This window comes from Anguilla rostrata, chromosome 16 (assembly GCF_018555375.3).
Source record: "Anguilla rostrata isolate EN2019 chromosome 16, ASM1855537v3, whole genome shotgun sequence".
NCBI classification, from domain to species: domain Eukaryota; kingdom Metazoa; phylum Chordata; class Actinopteri; order Anguilliformes; family Anguillidae; genus Anguilla; species Anguilla rostrata.
In genome coordinates, this window is record NC_057948.1 from 18,691,875 (window position 1) to 18,713,298 (window position 21,424).

The 21,424-nt window shown below is 41.4% G+C and overlaps 1 protein-coding gene and 1 long non-coding RNA gene across 4 annotated transcripts; one reads left to right on the plus strand and one right to left on the minus strand.

Moving 5' to 3' along the window:
• Positions 1-1,126: 1,126 nt before the first annotated feature.
• LOC135242014 (uncharacterized) lies at positions 1,127-1,650 on the minus strand. Its single transcript, XR_010326198.1, has 2 exons — positions 1,511-1,650; positions 1,127-1,356 (listed from the first exon to the last, which is right to left on the minus strand). It is a non-coding gene; the product is annotated as an uncharacterized LOC135242014 (long non-coding RNA).
• paqr5a (progestin and adipoQ receptor family member Va) lies at positions 1,645-20,095 on the plus strand. Of its 3 annotated transcripts, XM_064312878.1 has the most exons (10): positions 1,645-1,784; positions 6,589-6,672; positions 10,289-10,548; positions 10,757-10,884; positions 13,793-13,998; positions 14,149-14,275; positions 15,646-15,690; positions 16,460-16,556; positions 17,149-17,293; positions 17,882-20,095. In XM_064312878.1, the coding sequence occupies exons 3-10, from the start codon at positions 10,495-10,497 to the stop codon at positions 18,148-18,150; spliced, it is 1,071 nt and encodes a 356-aa protein (XP_064168948.1). In that variant the 5' UTR covers positions 1,645-1,784; positions 6,589-6,672; positions 10,289-10,494; the 3' UTR covers positions 18,151-20,095. The 3 variants fall into 3 exon arrangements, with proteins under 3 accessions (XP_064168948.1, XP_064168950.1, XP_064168949.1); XM_064312880.1 differs by lacking the exon at positions 15,646-15,690; XM_064312879.1 differs by lacking the exon at positions 6,589-6,672 and having other exon boundaries at positions 1,652-1,784.
• The last annotated feature ends 1,329 nt before the right edge of the window (positions 20,096-21,424 follow it).

The following is a 21,424-nucleotide window of genomic DNA, read 5'->3' on the forward strand; positions in this document are numbered from 1 at the left end:
ATGACAGGAGATTCTGTTCTAAACAGTGGGTACTTCTCAAGGGCTTAATATAGTAAGGTGCTTTTACTTCAAACTGAATTCAGGTGCTGGGTTTAGGTACAACATTTTTACATTACATTACATTACAGGCATTTAGCAGACGCTCTTATCCAGAGCGACTTACACAACTTTTTACATAGCACTTTTTACATTGTATCCATTTATACAGCAGGATATATACTGAAGCAATGCAGGTTAAGTACCTTGCTCAAGGGTACAACGGCAGTGTCCTTACCCGGGAATCAAACCTGCGACCTTTCGGTTACAAGCGCAGTTCCTTACCCACTGTGCCACACTCCATTTCTTTTTTATTATCAATTATTTCTGATTTGGTTGTCAGAGGTGTATAAAGAGTAAAAAGTAAATTCTTTTAATTTCGTATTTGCACAGGTGTATTAGAAACAAGCTAGCTTCAGCATAATTAAAAGTAGATTGAGAATTAATTGTTATAGAGCCAGCCTGAAAAAAAAAAAAATGAACAGAGCAACCAGTTATGCTTGATCTGAGAGAAGCTTCAGACTTTACAAGGAAGGTATTCATTAAATATTTAAATTGCTTTAGTTTATTCACAATTGCAAACGCTTCCAAACTTTACATTCATTTAACAAGACCAGGTCAAAACCTAGTATATGGCTGGACCTCTCCGGCTGACCAATGGTGTAACTTCATCACTCAGTGCCTCAGTCATGGACATTTGCATTTGTAGGGCTGGCCCCGCTGTTGCGGTCCAGCCAAAAATAGTTTGACAGAAGATAACAGATAACGTGGAGGACAATTGTATTTAGTTGTTTAATTGAGGGCAAGCCAATAAACATGGTGGTGGATACTTTATGTCTTTCACAAAACAACAGATTGAGTATAGAACATATAATATAAAAAGCTACTTGGAGCTGGTTTGGTAAATGTTCGTAATCTAGTTTCTTTTTTTTACATCTTCTTGGTTATCTATAGCATGGAAGATGAAAGAATACCACAATGGTTGCCTCAGTTGATGACACAGTACCGTGTTGGATACTTCTGGGTTTATTTAAACTATACTTATTGGTCATTTAAGAGTGATTTCAAAAATGTATTATGTCAAAAGAAAGAGGGTGTGGGTGCAAAGAAATAAACAGTTTGTATGCAGTGTTAGGCAAAATGTAGTCAAACCTGTTTTCTCTCATATTTTTATTTCAAAAGTCATACGTTATCAGAGACATGATCTGTTCCCTCAGAAGTGTTTTTAACTTTCATTGAGTTCATTTGCAGGCACTGAGCATTCTTTATAAAGCATATATTGCTTTATAGAGTTGAACTGTGACCACTGCATTACACCGCCTGCAAATAAATCAAAAGTACCACGTTAGAAAATAAATTTACATAGACATTCATATTCATACGCGCTCAATCACTATTATCATTGTCGTTGTTGTGAACGCACTGCTAGCAAACCAAATAAATACAATATATCAATAGTAAGCTGTTACCATACCATTGTTTAAACCTTTTGCTTCCCAGTAAGAAAGTTTGGTCACGTGTCGTCTCCAGGTAACGGCTCCCCACCCAGGGCGGGGATTCTCTGTCCAATCGGAACACAGAAGTTCCCACAGGTGGGGAGCAAAATCAGGGACTTAAAATGTGTACTTGCTGTACTTGATTCACTCGCTGGATCAAGTGAGGGCAATAGGGACCGGCATTTCGCTCACCAGCAACTGAGCTACCAGCTACCAGCGCTCCACCGTTCGTCCTGCCTCGGAAAGTCACGTGTAAGAACTTTCATTGTTTTCACGGAAGATTTGACATGCGAATAATTTGAAGGGAATCTGTTAGCTTTACTATTTGAGCATCTGTAGAGATTTACAAGACTTCTTGGTTGCAGGTTTTAATGGATGTCAACACCGAATCTGTACAAAGTCGTATTGTTTGAACATAACAGGTATTACAGGATTTTGGTATGAAGCCTGATTTTTAGTTGCTGAGCTGCATTGACCTGATCTTGAACATAAGAAACGCTACGTTTATACTGTAAGATGCGCACCATTAGGTATCATTGGGTTTCATCTAGTTAGATAACTTAATTGCTATAGTTTGACAGTGGGTCACTTTGTAATTTTGTGAATTCGTGCGATTGCTGAATTATATGTGCTGCAAAGTTGTTCATATTTGTTGACTTCTGGTTAGTTAACGTGAAATGAACACCCCGATTTTATATGTAATGCATACTGTCTAACTGCCTATCTGTAGTCAAAGAAGCAGAAAACTTGAGTTCTTTGATTGTCATTCTTTTCTTTTTAAGGAGGGCTACTTCAGGAATATTCATTTAACTATCAGGTGACATTAGAAATAACTTTTACAGGAATCACGACAGTAATCTTTGTGAAAGGGACACACATATGCAAAAGATCACGAATTCCCCTACTGCCTGTTGATTTAAAAAAAAATTGAAGTGATTCTGCAATTCTGCTGTTACTTACAGCATTTCCATCTAATTTGTCAGTTCCAAGTAATTTTTAACCCAGTGAAAAAGATCAGTAGAATTGCTTTGGAGCAATGTTGGTGATGTATACGATCAGTCATCTCCTGAACAAACTGCCCCATATATATATATGCCCAATATGTACACACACGCGCGCATGGGTAGAACACACATAGATTTTTCTTATTTCATACAAAAGTGTGGATTTTAAGCTCTTCATACGTTTAAGCTGTTGCACATATGTTTGCAGGCCCGCATTATACGCATATTGATATCTAATATCCCTTTTTATCCAATAAATCCAAAATTGGATGCACTGGATAAAATGTATCTTACCAATTCATCTTTAAATTGGCTTTGCACTGGAGCCTTGCGTGTAACTCTCTAACAGCTGCTATATATTGTCTCCTGAACACAGCATCTTTGTCCTTGCTCCATAGGTATTACACCCTGTTTAATCCAAAGCCGCACATAGCTTTTCCTAGCTGCCCTGTTCACTGATGAACAGATGGACCATGCAGGGACCATTTACATAATACCCACTCCACCTGCCTGCTGTTTGTTGGAGATGATAGTGATCAATTCTTTAACCATATCGGAATGTACGTACAAAATGCGCTGATGGTGCACTTGAAAACTAGGAGGCTTGCACACTGTGGGTGTGATTAGCTCACAGCTACAGACCAAGGTTCTCAGCCAGGGAAGCTGGTAATGTTACCTTCTGTAGTGGATGTTGACGAACTCGCTCAACTGCACTGAAGTTCTCTGCACTGTGAGGCTGTTTGTATGGAATTGTATGGGCAGGTGCTACCATGCCCTTGCATATTCCAAACAGTACCCCTCCCATGATGTCTCTAGGTGAGGACTTGACCCTGGGATAAACTTGTGGGTGTGAATACTGTAGAAGTTTCTGTCACCTTCAACCTTGCCGGACAAGTTTGTTGGCTGGTAATGAGACATCTCAGCAGTACCTGTAGACAAACCGGATCCACTATAGGTCGACTTTCCTTTTCTTGTTGGGGCAAACATCGCCTTCTCTGATTATCAGGTAGTTAGACAACACAAGACGTACACATGACGAAACAAGTAATACATTGGAAGAATTAAATATCCCAACAGAAACATGCAGGCGTGCCGAACATGTCAGTTCTCAGTATTAGGAACCAGAAATTCTTCATTGCACAGAAATGAATTTCACCCAGGCTCTTTAAAGATAGGGTCCCCGTGAGTGGCTGCGTTTAGCGTCCTGTCTGTGTATGCTAAGTTGTGGCAAAGCTGAATGCATTTGAAGCAGTAAATGATATATGAGAAGGCCTGGGGTCAAAACCAGAACTGTTGTTTTGGTGAGTAATTTTCCGTTGAACCCCCACGTGTGTGCTACGGCTGGAAGGTTACCCCCCACCCACACCCCCTGTTCTGCTTCTCTCCACTCTGCAGTGAACAGGTCACACTGGGGGTGGGCACAGCCTCGGGGGGGGGGGGGGGGGTGCTGTGGGACCCTGGGGCTGCGTCTCAGTTGGAAACGTGTTTGTTTGTTTCTCTGCGTGCAGGAAGTTCAGTATTCTCAGGGTGCCACAGATACGCATGTGAATATAACAGTAATCTGATCTTGGTCATTGTTATAGATGAGACTATTCCTTAGATACAGCAGCAGTGGCAGTGACATGTAGATGAGTTTCAGGGAGGCCTATAAGATTGACCCCCTACCCCCCTTATTTCTTTCTTGAATTAAGGGCAACATTTTCTATTGGTATGTTTCAACTGTTCATGGCAGTGATGCTTTTTAGCCATTACCCAACAGGCGAAAAGAACAAGGGACGCATAGCACATTTCACCTCACTGTGATTTCCCCACTGTTTGTTTGGATGTTGACACTTAAAAATTAATGAAGGCAAGTTGTACATTCATGAGATTGCCCCCATCTAAATGTTTGGCTTCTGTTTGATTTTTAAGCCTTTGACTCAAGGTGGCTGGGAACCGGAGTGGAACGCCTCTTTTCCCCGTGTTCGGGCCTTCTGCACCCGTCTGTTTTTTTAGAATGTGTTTGAGGTGTGACTAACCGCTAGTTACCCATTTGCAGCTTGACGTAGCTGGTGTGTTATGGGGGTGTACTGGAGCCAGCCGTGCCAGGCTGTGCGTGCGAGCCGTAGTGACCCACACGCGTCTCCGCGGAAACCTTTGGTCGCCACTTCTGACATCCGGTCTTCCTACACAAACCACGAACCATCACACAATGTTTACTTCTGGCTTATGAGTATCATAAAGTTATTAAGGGAGCTGAGAAACCACAGTATAAACATTTTGTCTGTTTTTTTATGAAAGAAAAACATTTTCTTAAAGTAAGCATATTTTGCAATATGTTTGCATTTTCTTTTTTTTTTGCTCCCTCTTTTACTCACCAAGCACTCATGTCCTCAAACCCGATTGGTTGAAAGAAACAAGTTAATTATCCACTGAGATTTCTAAGCATGAAGGTGCTTTTGTGGCAGAGACTGCATTTCATTGAGAATGAGGGACTTATATTTATTGACGTGTGGTGTATAAACAAAGTTAGAGGAAGAGAAAGGCATTAGCTGCTAAGGTGACATTGTGGGGTGTGAACTGCGCCTGAGCTCACCGCTCTCTCTGACTCTGCTGATCTCTGCTGTATTGGGGTGTCAGTCACATCCCGTCAGGACAGAGAAACCTGTTGGCTCTGCCTCCCCAAACTGAACATGTCTGATCTTGTTCACAGTTAATGGTGTTATTATCAGTGAGGTTTAAAACATTATTTGCGACATTGTAAGTGTATTTTTTATGTCTGGCGTTATGATGCGTAACAACATAACTAAGCATTCGGTAAGACTGAACACACTGTTTGTTAGAACACTATAAAGGTGATTATTTTCATTTTTCGTGCCACACTAAAAATGTTAAAAGGCTGAAGGTAGCCTTTTTTTCTTTTTGTCCTTCTTGTCTTGATGGTGGAAAATGAAAGTTTACTATAGATCTTTTTGTTGCAATAAAATCTGATGATGGTGAAAGTAAAATGAATGTTCAGAAGATTCTGCTAGAAATCTCTTCAAATGCAAGCCTGACTTATTTTGTTCTAAGCTTCGTAAATGCAAGGCTGACTACCAAAAATATGCCTACGTCTCAGAAATGTTCACTTTTTACAACGTAAAAGGAGAACGCACACAATCTAAATTATAGACAGGTGCAACAGGGCGAACACATGTATAAGAGCATTCATAAGCAGTGTGCGTGTAATCTCTTATAACGTTTAACAAATGTGTCAGCCACAATCAATGAGAATCTGGTAAGAAGTGTATTGTGTTTTCTGACATTTTAGTGAGCAGGATAAGATGGAAGCAGCAGGAAAGAGAAAATGACCTCATACAGCCTCCAAAGTTGTTTTTTCATATGAATTCCTGCAAAATATGGCTGCCCTTTTTGATGTTGCTTTTCATGTAGGGAGACATAAAGTTATTCTCACAAAGGAGATTATTTTTTATACTTCCATGTACAGGTGCATTTTGAAATTTACAACAGCCTCCTTACAGCTTGGGGGAATTTGTAGCTCTCATCAATATGAAAAACATTAAATATTCCCTTCCAGGCTAATGGTTGAAGAAAATATTATAGGTGTCTTTTGTGTGTGTGTGTGTGTGTGTGGAGAGAAAGAGCAAGAAAGAGAGAGAGAGAGACAACAAGAGAGAGAGAGAGCAAGAGAGAGATGGCCCCAGAGACTAGACAGGCTCTCCTGTTATGGCTAAATTGGACGTTTAATCTTTGTGTTTTTAATTCCGCAATGGCAGTGTTCTCTGTGGAGTGCAGGTGACTGAGTAAACAACACAGGTGTACAGTCAGTGAACTATGACTATGGACCCATTACAGAATAAGCACACAAACTGTACTGAGTAAGAAAGCTCTGGTTTAAGCCCTGGTTTTGTAATTTTCCATAAGAGCATCTGAAGCTTCAGCTTGATTAGTGTCTCTTAGTCTGTCTGGCAGTGTATTTGGGTGGGTGTAGTTGGTGAGATTTAATATTAACATTGCCTTGCTCCTATTCAAACAAACTAAAATCATTCATTATGAGTTTTTTTTTTTTCTAGATGTGGAAATTTTCAGTAGCAAAGCTGGCTCTCTGAAGAAGTTGACACCAGAACCACTGTTCAGATCTGCAGGACTGAAGACTGGTATGTGCCTTTTGCAACTTTGTTTTAACATCTAGGTTAGATTTGTGTAGCATTTTGGTAAATCTTTTAGTGTTTTATCTAGAAAAAACCCTAAATATTTGTGTATTTTTTGTATTTGTAGCAACCCTAAAAGCGATAATACAGTATTTTGTAGATATCAACCGAAACAACATAAAATGAAATTTTAATTTGATTTAAGTTAATAGGGAAAACCAAAACACTTTGGATATGTAATAGCACAGGAAAGAAATTGCTGCTTTTTTGTATCTTTGTCCCTTGCCATTCTCTGTAGGGGAGGTTATATACTGATATACATGTGCATGCAAGTAATCAACTTTCTGATATTTTAAATGATCTGTTTACATGCTTACTTATTGAATTGTATGATTGGCCATGCACCTTTGTGGATCATGAAGACAGAGGTGCATGTTATAAAATGCAATGTTCGGAAAGGCCATTTTACTTTCAAGGAGACAGCTGGAGTATGAACAGAGTGAACCATAGCCGCGTAACTTCATACCCACAATACTGTACTACAGATACACACATTGGGTAAATTTGCAAAAAAGGTTATTCACATTTACAACATTCCAATGGTAGTTGTAATTTTAACAGTAAGTTTCCTCTCCCAAGGAAATTTCACACATAAAATCTTGCTTTGCTATACTGTACCTCGGTACATCTGATTTTCTAATATTAATATTAATGTCTTTGGATGGATTTTAGACTTTTTAACAGACCAATCACAGTATGTGGGGACTAAAGACAAAGTCTCTTTTATGCATATGCCAATAAGTAGACTGAATTTGCACGTGATCTTATGCGCTTAAGTACTTTGGTACTTGACAGTTTGCACATTTTGCACATTTTATGCGATCATGCTGTTACTGGATACAGTTTTTCCTGATCTGTGCAGTATATGGTTTTAGCTGATGCTTTTTTGTATTTGTGGTTTAATCTTTTATGGTTTTAGATTATTGTGTTGGAATATTGTTGCAATATGTGTTCTGTTGTGGTGCCTGGCTTCAGTTTAATTTCCTCTTGAGAGGCAATAAAGACTTGATTTGATTTGGTATTTCTTTTTGCAAACAGAAATATAAGTATATTCTGCATTGTAATTGTTTATAGTCTCAGATTGTATGTAAAAGTGCTGACCAAGGCTTCAAGTCATGCTCACCTGGTATTAGGACTTCACTGTACCCTGCTATTAGATGGTCTACATTAATTCATCCAACAGTCTCTGTCTGTAGCCACTAACACCTGTAATACTTACCAAGTCAACAAGTTCAAGTGTCTCGGAGTCTTATTCACGAGTGGGTGAAAAAGGGATTTGGAGATCGACCGCTATCTAGGTGCAGCAGCCGCAGTAATGCAGGCATTGTATCAGATGGTGGTGATGAATTTACCTGTTGATCTTTGTCCGTACGGTCACGAGCTATGGGTAGTGATCAAAAGAGTGAGATTGCGAATACAAACGGCCAAAATGGAGTTTCTTCGTAGGGTGGCAGGGCTTACTTTCCTTGATAGGGTGAGAAGCTCAGCTATCCGGGAGGACCTCAAAGTAGAGCCGCTGCTCCTCCACATTGAAAGGAGTAGGTTGAGGTGGTTTGGGCATCTGATAAGGATGCCTCCTGGGCACCTCCCTCTGGAAGTGTTCCAGGCACGTCCAGCGGGAGGAGACCCAGGGCCAGACCTAGGACATGCTAGAGGGAGTGTATCCACCGGCTGGCCTGGGATCGCCTTGAGATCCCCCGGGATGAGTTGTAGGAAGTTGCTGGGGAGAGGGACATCTGGGATGTTCTGCTTGCCCTTTTGCCACCGCAACCCTGATCTGGATCAAACAGTTAGAAAATGGATGGATAAATGGATAATTACCAGGCTGTCTATTGATTGCATGTGTAATGATTTATTCAACTTTATTCAAGTAAATTCAGTAATTATTCACCTCAATTTTTGTTTGCTGTCTATACTGACAAGAATGACTGTACAAATAGTGAAAGTAGCTCATGAAGTAATATACATGGGAATGACATAGCAACACACGTAAACACAGCAATAGCTAGCTAATCAGTGAACTGTTGAGGCTGCCTGTGACTACTGCATGTATCCTGTAAATAAATCAGGAACTTTAAAGTGTATGAATGGGCTAATGTCATGATAGCTGTACCATGGCCCCTTTTTATGAGTCCTCTGTTTTCCTTTCAGCAAGGCCATGGTGCAATACGTACAGTAAACGGGTATCTGCCCTGTTGAGGAATGGCTGTATACATTCCTTCTACTTTCCTATTGGAACTTTAGCTTTAATAAAGTAACGCTTTGCGCAGGTAAAAAAAACATCAGTCATATTCTGAAGATGAAATTTGTCTTAACAGTGCAATGGCATTTCTCAGCATACTGCCAAAGTTCCAACATAATCAACTTCTGAGCTGAGCAAAAAGGAACAGTATATACCTTTCAAGGCTTTGGATGTTATTCATTATGTACAGTACATTATGCAGAATAGTCAGGAAACTGGGAACTACTAAGAACTATGCTATGACCACTACAGTGTGGCTTACTGAAATTTAGCCTGAAAGGGTAGTTCTAGGTGTCTATCTTATATACTGGCAGTATAGTCAGTATAGTAGACAAAATGTTGAGTTGTCTTATTTTCTCCCAATGTGAACATCCTAGCCCTGGAGCGCAAGGCATTAGCCATCATCATACATTACCTCTTGCTAACTAACCAACATTAATATATAAAATTAGCTGGGCACCACAGATGGGCATTGAGTACAGTATGTCTAGTTTAGCTTCTGAGCAGTTTGGGGAAATTGATCCAACAAGTTCATAGAATTGAGATTCATCAAAGCTCCACAGCTTTAATGTGCACAAATAAATCATATAGTGGATATATTATTTCCATGTGGGTCAGCACTCCTTTGAAGACAGTAAATAAATAAATAAATAAATAAATAAAAGGATCAGGGCCCAGCTTCTGCATCTTATAAACAAGTACTGTGTTATTGGCCTTCTCTGCTCTTTTGTGTTTTTATCGTGAATTCTCTTCCAAGATGTGGAACACTGCATCCACCAAGGCTGTTGTCAGGTCTAAAAATATAACAAATCTCTAGGTCCATGTAGAAGGTGTCAGTGGCACCTGGTGCTCCAGTGTTTAACAATGCACTATTGTGACCTCTCTGTGTCAGTGGAACTCCTGGCATGATCCTGCACCTCTAAGCCAGCTGGTTTGACCTGCTATATCATACTCTTATTTCAGCTGCTATGCATATATGGTGTATAATCAGTTGGTGTTACGTCTGAATGAAAAGGTGTCATGTCCAACAGTATCCCCTGATGACAGGACTGAGAGAACTGCCGCTGTAAAGAAGCCATTGTCATTAAGTGCTTTCTCAATATCTTTGTTTTCCCTAAAACCATGTCAGGCATTCCCTTTCTTTATTGTGACATATATGAACTGTTTCAATATATATATATGAATTTTCAATATGTTTCTAGCTACAGTAGTTAGCTCCTCATAAGCTATACAGTGGCTAATATTTTTAGAAGCTAACAAGCCAATGTTCACCAGCTTCTGAATAATGCCTCGTCATCCATGTCCACTCTCTCCATTCAGGAAGTTATCAGTGTCTTGCTGCCTGCTTTGTCTCTGCTCTGGGGGTCCGGGAGCCAGAACCTGCCTGCAGACCTGCCTTCTGAATTTGAGTTGGGCGCTGTGGAAACGTGCTGGGTGTGGTCAGCATATTTTGAATGGGCGTGGAGCAGGACAGGGCCCACAGGACAACTCTTCAGTGATAACGAGCGCCATTCCCACCCTTTGCCATGCTGAGCCTGATTAAACTACCTCGTGTTTTCACCATCAACCAGGTCCCCAAAGTGAGTTCACTATCTTTCAGACATTCAGCAATAATGGGGATAGGCTGGAGCACTCCAAAGAGGTCTCATTTTGCTCTTAATGTGCACAATCTCTATGGCAGATGTAGCAGGTCAATGAGAGAAATGCATTAATGCAGGGACATCCCTGTCCTGACGTGGTGCTCCCTGTGTAATGTATGACTGGTGCTGGTTTACCTTCCCCGCATAGGTGTTCCATGAGGATGGCATCATCTCTGGGTACCGACATCCCTGCAGCTCCGCCACTGACTGCGTCCTCAGCCTGTTCCAGCTGACCAATGAGACGCTCAACATCTGGACTCACTTCCTGCCAACCTGGTGAGAGACCTCCTGGCTTTTGAAAGGCAGGGACTGAAACAGCTTTTCGCATCATCTTGTATGGGCTATTTGTCCTTTTTATTTAATGGCTACTTTAAAAAGTTTACCATCTCAAAATCTTGGTTGTAATTTATACAAAAAACAGTAGATGGTAGCCTAAATCGAGATTTGTGTTTGTTCAGGCAGGCCACGAGAATCAAGCCTGGCTCCGGCTGAATCAGCTGATGATGTTTGCCTATCACATAACAGGGCGGTCTATTTAAACGGCCTCTCCATACTCATTTGGCTACTTCCTCCTGCACACATGCTTGCTGTACGCTGCCAGTCTAAACCCCACTCTGGGTCCTCTGCATTTTTTCCCCACATCCAATGACATGCAGTCAAACTACCTTGTTTAAATAAAGGTTAGTTATAATTATTTTGGGCCAGTCCCTGTGAAGTTTCTTGGCCATACTGCCAAGCATAACTGTGTTACCTCTTAAGATGAATCATAATGCTTCTAACTTTGACAACAGTGGCCCTTGCTGAACAACTGGCACCTAGTAAAAACTAAGGCATCTTCATTATCTTGGGTTAGTGTTTTTGTAGTCTCCATTCCAGATGCTCAGTCTCTAATAGAGCGAGGCATGTCATACTCGTTTGAGCCTTACATATAAGGCTAGCTTTATTGTAGCTTCACAACCCTGGCTTCAGGCACACAGAATTCATGCTGCGTTTTGCTCCACCTGCATTTAATTAATTAGGTTTGACTGAGCTGTTAATTATGTACTGAACTATGTTCAACATCCCCTGAGTGATCATCCGTCTTGTGTTAATGGAGGTGTATTTGTTAGAGTTGTATTAGTTTTAATGACAAAATATGTGCACAATAGATTTATTTAACATATTTGTATAAATTGCTGGTTCTGAAACTATTTTATCTTGATGGACTGTGATTATTTGAACCATTAAAACATTCAATTGGTTTTCAAATATTATTAAAAAATAGATTACAGAAAAAAAATAGACTACAGAAACAATGTAACCTCAGTGACGTTTTCCTCATATCTATGGTCTCATGTCTTTTTTGATGGATGGAATGTATTGGCTGTTATTTAGCCTTTTTTGTTGAGCGGGGCTTATAAACTGAGGAACTGAACGTACTCAACAACGCTGTTCCAAATAGCAAAATTCATGCTCCACAACTGTAAGTCAAATGTGTGTAACACATGTTTGGAAGCTGTATCTCCTCCACCTGCGTGATCATTCATCATAACATATTTAGGTGTTGCATTCTTCAGCAGAGAACAGCCTGGAATAATTAATAACAGCAAATAAAAGTTAATCGATGGCAAAAATAGTGAACATCACGACATCAGCACATCACCCGCAGGCCAGCATGCTGTAACGCTCACGAAATGGCATTTGAAATAAGGTCATGACGGCATTGTTTTGGCATGTTGTGAGCTACTAATTTCTGACTGGGTCGTTTTTCCGTATTGGTTTTATGCATGGTGCATGGACAGAGTAGTGTTTAGGTGTCATGTGATGCTGAGCTATTGAATATATAGTTGACCAGGTATCTCTTGGACACCTTCCTTTCTCAGCACTGCTGTGTTTTCTCATTCCCAGGAAGGTTGTATAGCCCACAGGCCGATTCTCACTAAGGCTAGCGATGGAAAGTGGATCTCTGTATTTCAGACCATGTGCTGTTTACCCATTGGGTGGGTGCCAGTGAAGACGTTTCTCATGGTGGCTGTGACTCCGTCCACCAGCCCTTCGCTTTTAGCCCAAGGTGTGAGCGTGCGGTGCTACAGGCTTGCTCTCATTTTCCCAAGCATGGACTTTATTATTATCTGAGTGCTATATCATCGCTTGCGGCAGCTCTGTCAGGCCCGCAGTGCGGCATCCTCAGAATTCCGCCTTCTTAGGTATGTCAAACACTACTTCCTTTTTTTCTGTTACAGCTACCCTAATATTACATGTGACTCACATTCCTCGTCTCTCAAAAGCCCCGGCTCTCACATTTTTATCTCGCCACTTCAAAAATACACACCTAGCAAACTAAACATTGCCCAAAGCTGCGATAAGGAAATCTCAGACTCCATGGCAACAGCTCCCCGTGTTTATCAAAGGGAAGAGGGGCTGTGTTTGACAGCTCTGCGCTGCCTTGTTATTCCCTAGAACCGGTTGAGGAGGCTCCAGAGGGGGCGGAGCAGGGGGTGGCTTGGGCAGGCGGGGCGGGGCAATGGCTGGTCTGGGGATTGGCTGGGGCACACCGGAGAGGCCTCCTGTTGCTCTTAATGAGCAGTGCGCCTCAGTAATGCCCTCTAATGGGTTCTCATAATTAGTAGATATTTCAAAGCTGTGACTTCCAAAAGCAGATACACGGTCTCTTAAATGAGGCACCCATTCAAACGGAGTACAAACCACCACTGGGTTCACTGGGCAGCCTGTGGGACTGTGGCACTATAGGGCATGAAGTTTATCCATCAGATGGCATGGTTCTCACAGCACCAGTTCAGTTTGGGTTTTACCCACCTTCAGCAGATGCTCACTCCCCTCTTGCACTGTGTTAACTATTATCAGGTGTGTTACACACTTTTCGAAATGGAGCTCTCAAATGGCTGTGGGATGGCTTTCTTCTCCAGTGCCTCCTGATCCCTGTTAGACTCCCTATGGAGTGCGGGGGCACGCTCAGCGGAGCATTGCTTCCTGCCTGGAGGCTGTGGAGTTCGCTGCCACCTAAGAGTGCAGCGCAAGGCCCCGGGTCGTCCCTCCTCCTGCGGAGCGTTGGAGGCGTTTGATTGGTCGGCACCACGCAGCAGGCTGGGAGCGCCCCCAGGTGTGAAGAGCTGTGCTGCTGTCTGTCTCGGCAAGTACTTCCTGTATAAGCTGCTGACGGTGGTGCTGCTGTCTGTCTCGGCAGGTACTTCCTGTATAAGCTGCTGACGGTGGTGCTGATGCAGGACGCCTGGCGCGATGTCTTCACGTGGCCGCTGCTGGTGTTCCTGGTGTCTGCCTGCATGTACCCGCTGGCCTCCAGCTGTGCCCACACCTTCAGCACCATGTCTGCCCGCGCCAGGCACGTCTGCTTCTTCTTTGACTACGGAGCCCTCAGCTTCTACAGCCTCGGTGAGTCAGGGAGGGGGGTAAATGTCTGCTGTCCAACAGTGTCGGTGCTTTACTGTTACTGTTCCTTAACTTGAGATGATTTCTCTGAGATCCTAACAGCTGTGTGTGTGTGTGTGTGTGTGTGTGTGTGTTTATACGTGTGTTCCCCAGGGTCAGCCATAACCTACTCTGCGTATGTTTTCCCTGACAAATGGGTAAACAGCACCTTCCACCTGTACTACATCCCCATTGCTGTCTTCAATACCATCATCTGCACTGCTCTGGCCTGCTACTCACGGTGAGGAGACCTGAGGGAGCGCAGTGGACAAAATGCGCACGACTGTGACAGCGCTCACACACTACATTGCAGTCACTTAGCAAATGCTGTCATTCAGAGTTTTTTATGAACGTATTCGGCATCACAGTTTGACTTAGGAATACAAAAGTGGGATGTCACCAAGAAGGCACAGAAGGCCGTTTTATAATCAATAAGTGTAGCTAGGTAAGCTGTTTATCTTAGTTGACTTAGTTATTGCACCTGTACCTACTCAACTACTACTTGTTTTATTTGCATAGACTGCTTTGTTGCTATTTTTGATGTCTTAATCAGATTAGCCTACAGGGTCCAAGTTAAACTACGCAGTCGTTCCCTGCACTTGGAACTGTACTTCCCTCTAGGATTTTCAACACACTTGTTCCTGGTTTTGGTTATACACTTTGTTGTATGTCGCTCTGGATAAGAGCGTCTGCCAAATGCCTATAATGTAATGTAACGTAAGTGTAAAGTTAGCCTAGCAAACAAACAATTAGTACTGTCAGCAAAAGTAAATACCAGTACAAAGCTAACATATCTTTACACAGCTACATCGATTACATTACTAACCCAAAGGGAAGTCCGATAAGAAAGAGAGGATGTCTAAAGAGGGTCAGGGGAGCCATGATGCATTCTGAGGAGGCAGGTCTTTGGTCTACGTAGGGTGATGGACAGGGCTTCTGCTGTCCAGACTGCACTGGGAAGCTCATTCCACGAAGTCACAAGGAGGCTTTAGGATGACTAACCACAGTGGGCTACTCTTTTGGCAACAGCAGGCAGCTTCTGTGTAGCTTTCTCTTTTCGTCGGTAGTATGAAACCGTGCTTGTGTCCATGTTGTTTATCATTGCCTTTTATAAACCTGGGAGCAAACACCATCCTTCCTCTCCAGCAAGGAGAACAGTGTCTTTAACCTTTAGATGTGTGTCACACCACCCCCTCCTTCTCTTTGTTTCCTTTCTGAGGCCCTATCTAATTTTCCATCCAGTTGATATAAGGATCAATGAATATCTAACATAAGCATGGCATGATATCCACAGACTTGACCTTTAACATCTTATTACACATTATCAATCAAAGACAGCATCTACTCTGATACTGTAAGCAGCACAGAACTGCATACTGAAGACTGTATAATATCTTGGCCAGTGGATGCTGATGTTCCTGACTTGTATATAGAGATGCTGTACATTATCAGTGTTAGCTGCTGCTGTTCCTGGTCTGTATGTTGAGATACTGTACATTGTCATAGTAGATGCTGTGGTTCCTGGCTTATTGTTCCTGTATTTTTTCACTTGTGTTACCCTGCATGATTGCTATCTTAACTTACCTTCTCCCTCTCCTCTCACCTGCTAAGGCTTGGCTTACCGTTTCTGCAATATAACCATGACACCATAAAAAGGTAACGAGCATTGTGGTAGCTGATGCTAATGCAATGATTTTTCTTCTGGTGTGTTTCTCTGGCTTAGAGAGCAGTTTGAATAACCCTTTGCCAACCTGAGACAGTCATTGCCTAGCTATGCTTCCTGTTTATATGAAATAAAACCATTTTACACTTTTCAAAGGATTTTTATATTTAGATTTTCATAGATATGCTAATTTGTTGTTGTAATGCCTTAATTGTGTACAAATCAAAGCATTGTTCTTAATAACAGCGTTGTAAGGAAAGTATCTGGTGGTACAATGCTGAGTGTATGATACAAAAAAACCTATTTAGCATTCTTGTAATATTTGGAATTGCCTCAAGGTCTATGTAATGAGGTGAAACCTAAAAGGGATTTAGCTCTTCGTGGCACAGCTGGAGAGGCCTGTAGCTTGTGCAGAGGGCCTTTCTCTTGCCAGTAGAGCCCGTAATCCAAATGTACACCAAAAAACATATCTGTTCAGGTCTATACTATGCCAGTGTGTTTCTTATATATAACAGATACCGACATGAACTGATGAGATTTAATTTAACTCCTGTGTAAGATACAGTCTGAATCATTTTGGTAGCACTCCGCTGATTCATAATTTCAGGGTGCAAATGTAATCTGTTTGTGTACCTTGAATGAATCTGGTTTCCACGACACTATTGTCATGTACAGAATGTGTGCGCTGCTTTAACTTGTGAAAACATGAAAGTATGAGTCAGAGCAAAGACATGAGACAAACCCGATCTCTTCTGAACCCAGATTTCCAGAGTGCCAAACTCCAAAGTATGGAAGAACCCTACGCGTCCTGGCCTTTGCTTACCCATACCTGTTTGACAACATTCCTGTGTTCTACAGGGTAAGTCTGTTGTTCCACGGATTCATTTACATTGTCACCTTCTAAAACACTCTCGAAACCTCTAGAAGCATTTCTATTCCTGAATAGTTCACAAATACCTGTTCTCCCCATAGTTCACAATCCTGACTGTGCTACTGCTGAGTGATGCATAATTACCCAGTGTGTCACCCAGGAAGTGAGGGTTTCAGTTCACAGGATCCTAATCTGCTTCATCAAAAAAGGGTGATTCTTCTGGTCTGTCCGGATTCTATAGTCAGACTGCATCTTTAATTGTTTAAGTCATTAAGTCTTCCGGCATAACGACTGCCCATTGGGTAATAATTCAGTGTCAGTGAAATATGCCACCCATCCAAGTGCTAGCCCTCCTGTGGTACTGTGTGACCTGCAGTGTGCAGAACAGTCACTGGGTTGCCAAAATGAGAGCACAGTCTTCAGCTGCGGTGCTCGTTAGTAACATAAGAGGAAGAACTGGCCTTTGTAAATTGGTGTGTAAAAAGGTTAAAAAAGAATGTGAATCTGAGTGGATATTTTTTTACCCGGTTGTGGGTGCGGGAATGAGAGCTGGTTAGCGGTGACGCTGCTGTCTCCACAGATCTTTGTGTGCGCTGGTGAGGGCTGCACTGATAACGGGACCAACACCCTGCACTACTGGCACACATCGCTGGCCTTCCTCACCGGGTTCCTGTTCGCCACACACCTGCCCGAGCGCCTCGCCCCCGGCTGCTTCGACTACTTCGGTGAGCGAAGCCTCCCCAGCACCCCCACGTCCTGTGGAGTCTCTTTGCATTTCTTTAAAAAGCTTCTCCTTAGACAACTGTGGAATCTGTGTGACCTAAGCCATTAAATAGACAGCTGTCTGCAAAATCCATATGTGTCCATCTTTATTGCTAACTGATAAGCTTCTAGTCAAATCTGGCAATATTTGTATGTTTTTAATCACATCTTTAAAAAGCAATTTTCACAGACATTTGACTATTGCAGCAACATAAATAATCCTTGAAGAACTTAGAATTATCCTTAGCTCTTCACTGAAAGGTTATAGAAAACATGATGCTTTTCTGAGTGAAACCTCGCTCAGGGCTTCTGTCCTGGTGATATTCGGGTGAAATCGGGCTCAAGACAGGGTTGAGTACGCTCCAGGGACTGCTGGGGGATACGGATGGGATGAGAGAAGGGAGGGGGAAAAGATTAATGTTCTGAATGCATTATTTATGAAAATATATAGGAAAATTCAAAGTAAAAGATGAATCGTAAATTGTTAAAAAAAATATGAGAAACAGGTGTACTTCTGCTTGGCAGACTGACCAATGATTTTCTCTTGGCAGGTCACAGCCACCAGCTGTTTCATGTGTGCGGCATCATCGGCACGCTCTTCCAGATGCAGGCCATCGAGATGGACATGACACTGCGCCGGCAGTGGCTCCTGGTGCACGCGCCACCCATCACCTTCGCCAACACCATAGGGGCAGGGCTGCTCTGCGTGCTCTTCAGCCTCTGTGTCATCTACACCTTCAGCTTGCCGCTCTACTACGCCCTCGCCAAGAGGGGCAAACGCAACAGAAGGCCCAAGACCCCCGCCCGTGCCTCCAACTAAGAACTGGCCACCAGGGGGCGCCACCTATTCCCAAACTGAGACTTTGGGTGCTTACAGTGAGGAGCGGAAGGCTGGCAGGCCAGCCCAGACATAGGTACTTACACACGGTCATTCAAGATAAGGTCACTATCATGACTTTTTTTCTTTCTGTCAACAAGAACAACAGAAGTCAACACCCTTGGTGAGAGACACACTGCTTGTAAATGGGGTGTGGAGATAACAGAGGTGTGTTCTGCAAGGGCCACAGATTGACTGTGAGACCAGCCTGTTGGCTGACAGGCTGCCCACAGACCAGCAGTAGCCGCTCATACACTTAGGTCACCACTGCAAGGGGGCCATTGGTATCACAGCAACACTTTCAGGGATCACATCACCAAACAAGTTTTTTATTTCATGACCAGGTACTTTTAATAGTTTTACATGAAGAAAAAGCTCAGGTCAAATGAAACATCCGTTTGTTTTTGTATACCTCTGATCCTTTCCCTCCTTTTAATACATTTTCTGTTAAATAGGAAATTTAATGTGTGCACATTGTCACCATAATCCCGTTAGTTTTTGTCAATGGGTAGAATGGGGCTTGAAACCAAACACAGCCAAACTGTAGCTAGTTTTGTTATTGGGGTGGTCAGTGGTTAGTATAAAGAGTAAGAGGTGTTGCTGCCATGTCGTTGATGGCCTGTAGCGTTTGGCTCCCCCTATTGGATATTGGGAGAACAGAAAAATATCTTAGTCACTGTTGTGCTACCTGTTTTCCAAACAGTTCTATGTTTTCTATTGAAAATTATACATCACAACATGCAAGTGCGATTTTATTTCATAATAACTGTACCTCAAAGAACAAAAGGGAAATAAGAAAGAGTGACCTACATTGTGAAACAAAATAGGCCTTTGCTTCTATTCCTATTATGATTAAATCACTAAGTTAAGCATTCACTAATATTTTACCTAATGTGTATGCCATACATAGCTAAAAAGCATCTATGGATATCCCAAAACAAAATAATTCCCTGGGAAAGTGTTTAGTTGGACAAATTGTAAATGAACAGGTTATAAATGGGTCTTATAATAAGAGCGCTAGGCATGGTGTATGCTTGGTATGTCCATCAGTCCACAGTCCCTGAAGTTAATGTGCAAATATGAACACACATCATGGTGCTGATTTCAGTGTACGATTAGGGCAGATCTGTTGATTCATTTATGAAAGATTGACTACTGTTACTTTACAGAAAACACCTCAATGTTCCCTTTAAGCTAAACCAATGTATTTTGTGTGTCTGTGTTTGTTACATTTATTCATGTCCTTTTCATAATGTCAAAATGTTGTCATCCCTTTAAAAAGGCAGCACACAAAATTCAGAACTACTGAGTAAACTTAGGGAGTTTTTGTTTATGTAAGATAATATATTGTTGTGTTTGATTATTCTAATTATTTTTATATGTAAATGGTTCAGGGTATGGACTTTATGACTCACTGTCATTTTCTGGTCTGTTATGAAGGGGGTCGTTATACCACAGGTTTTAAACATTCTTAGGAATAATAAAGTTTTTTTAAATTCAAAATTGTATACAATGGCTTTGAACTTAAATGGTCAGGGGCCTAGAAATGGACACACCACACAGTATGGAGTATATTGTCAGGATATTTATTGAAACTACTGTATCCCCAGCTGAGTTACAGTAAGCAAACCTCAACAAGGCCTTGAATCGGCCTTACAGTCCCTTTGTATTTTATTGAAGTCATACAAAGTGCCATTTGGGCTGCTGATTTCAGTGGCGCTTCAGTTGCAGGCTAGCTTTCTGTGCCCACTGTTTTTTTTTTTATAGGCAAACCTGGGATGACCACCTGATGTACCGTACTGTAACATTACTGATTATTGTAAAGGATGGAATTTAAAAAAAAGAAATTGTGTTTCATAATAAATCGATTTTGCACTGATTTAAAAAATGAACTCTTTAATTGATTATGTGTCTCAAAACCAATAGGTTTTAAGTGTGAAACTTAATTAAGGCCCCATTTGTATTTTTATGCAACACACAATGTATTGAAAAATCTGATGTTAAAATTAACTGTTGTCTCACATTGAATATGCACTGTAAAAAAAGTACAGAATACTCAATTTTTCTAGGCAACTTGCTTCACTAACTCTTTTAGTCTTGAGCTAAATTTTAAAGTTGTTTTGCCAACTAAAATTAATTAGTTGTTTTGTTCAGAAAACTTTAATTTAATTGTAAGAAAAACCTAAAATATTTTGAGTTTTTCTGAACTAATGAACGTTAGTTGGCATAACTTCAACTCAAAATTTAAAAATCTAAATTCAGCTCAAAACTAAAAACATTTGTGAAGTAAGTTGCCATGAAATATTGGTGTGTGGATTTGAGCTGTCCAAATCAAATCTGAGTCACATCTGGAGATACTTTGGGTCTGACTCCTCTGGTATTAGACCTGAACACTCTAGCATGCAATTTCTCCTGATACTGATATTCCACTGACAAATAAGATTCCAAAATAACCATGTGGGAGACACCTTGCCATAAACCAGGTTGTGAGGTTGGCTGGAGCACTGAACAAAACAACTAGGAAAAATTTGATATCAATCTGAAGATACTGAATCTCATGTAGCACATTAAAATCAAATGAACATACAACCACACATCAGATCTCAACAAAAATGTTTTCAACATAAAAAATACCCAAGTTACTCATAGACATATACAAAATACAGTACATGCTATTATCTGTTTAAAAAACTTCCTAAAATGTCTGCATAACAAATTATTAATATAAAAATTAAGACACGTTACAACAAAACCTTGCTTTATAGAAAATTAACAAGCCATACTCCAAAGCTATGCTACCAATGTTTTTCTACATCCATTCAAGTAACTTGGGCTTGTGCTATTTTTTGTGTATGTCACTTGCTACCGAACGCTGTACAACTTCATGGAAATTCATGTGTGTAGCCTACGTCCACTGCAGCTGAGGGAGGCTGAATATCTGGAATATGCTATAAAGAAGTAAGGTATTGATTTGGTATAGTTTTTTTAAATCATTCAACCAAAATCTGGGGAAACCAATGAGTATACTTTCCACCTCTTCTACTAGATGGAATAAATCTCCCTCTATTACGATTGGTTTCACGGTAGTTTCTGTTGTACATCTAGACAGAAACTGAATCCTTCCAATATAAATTGGGGCGGCATTGGTTAGTCTATATGACGAAGAGAGGATTTGCGGATGTTTGCCTTCCGCAGCCAATCAGATTAGTATATATAC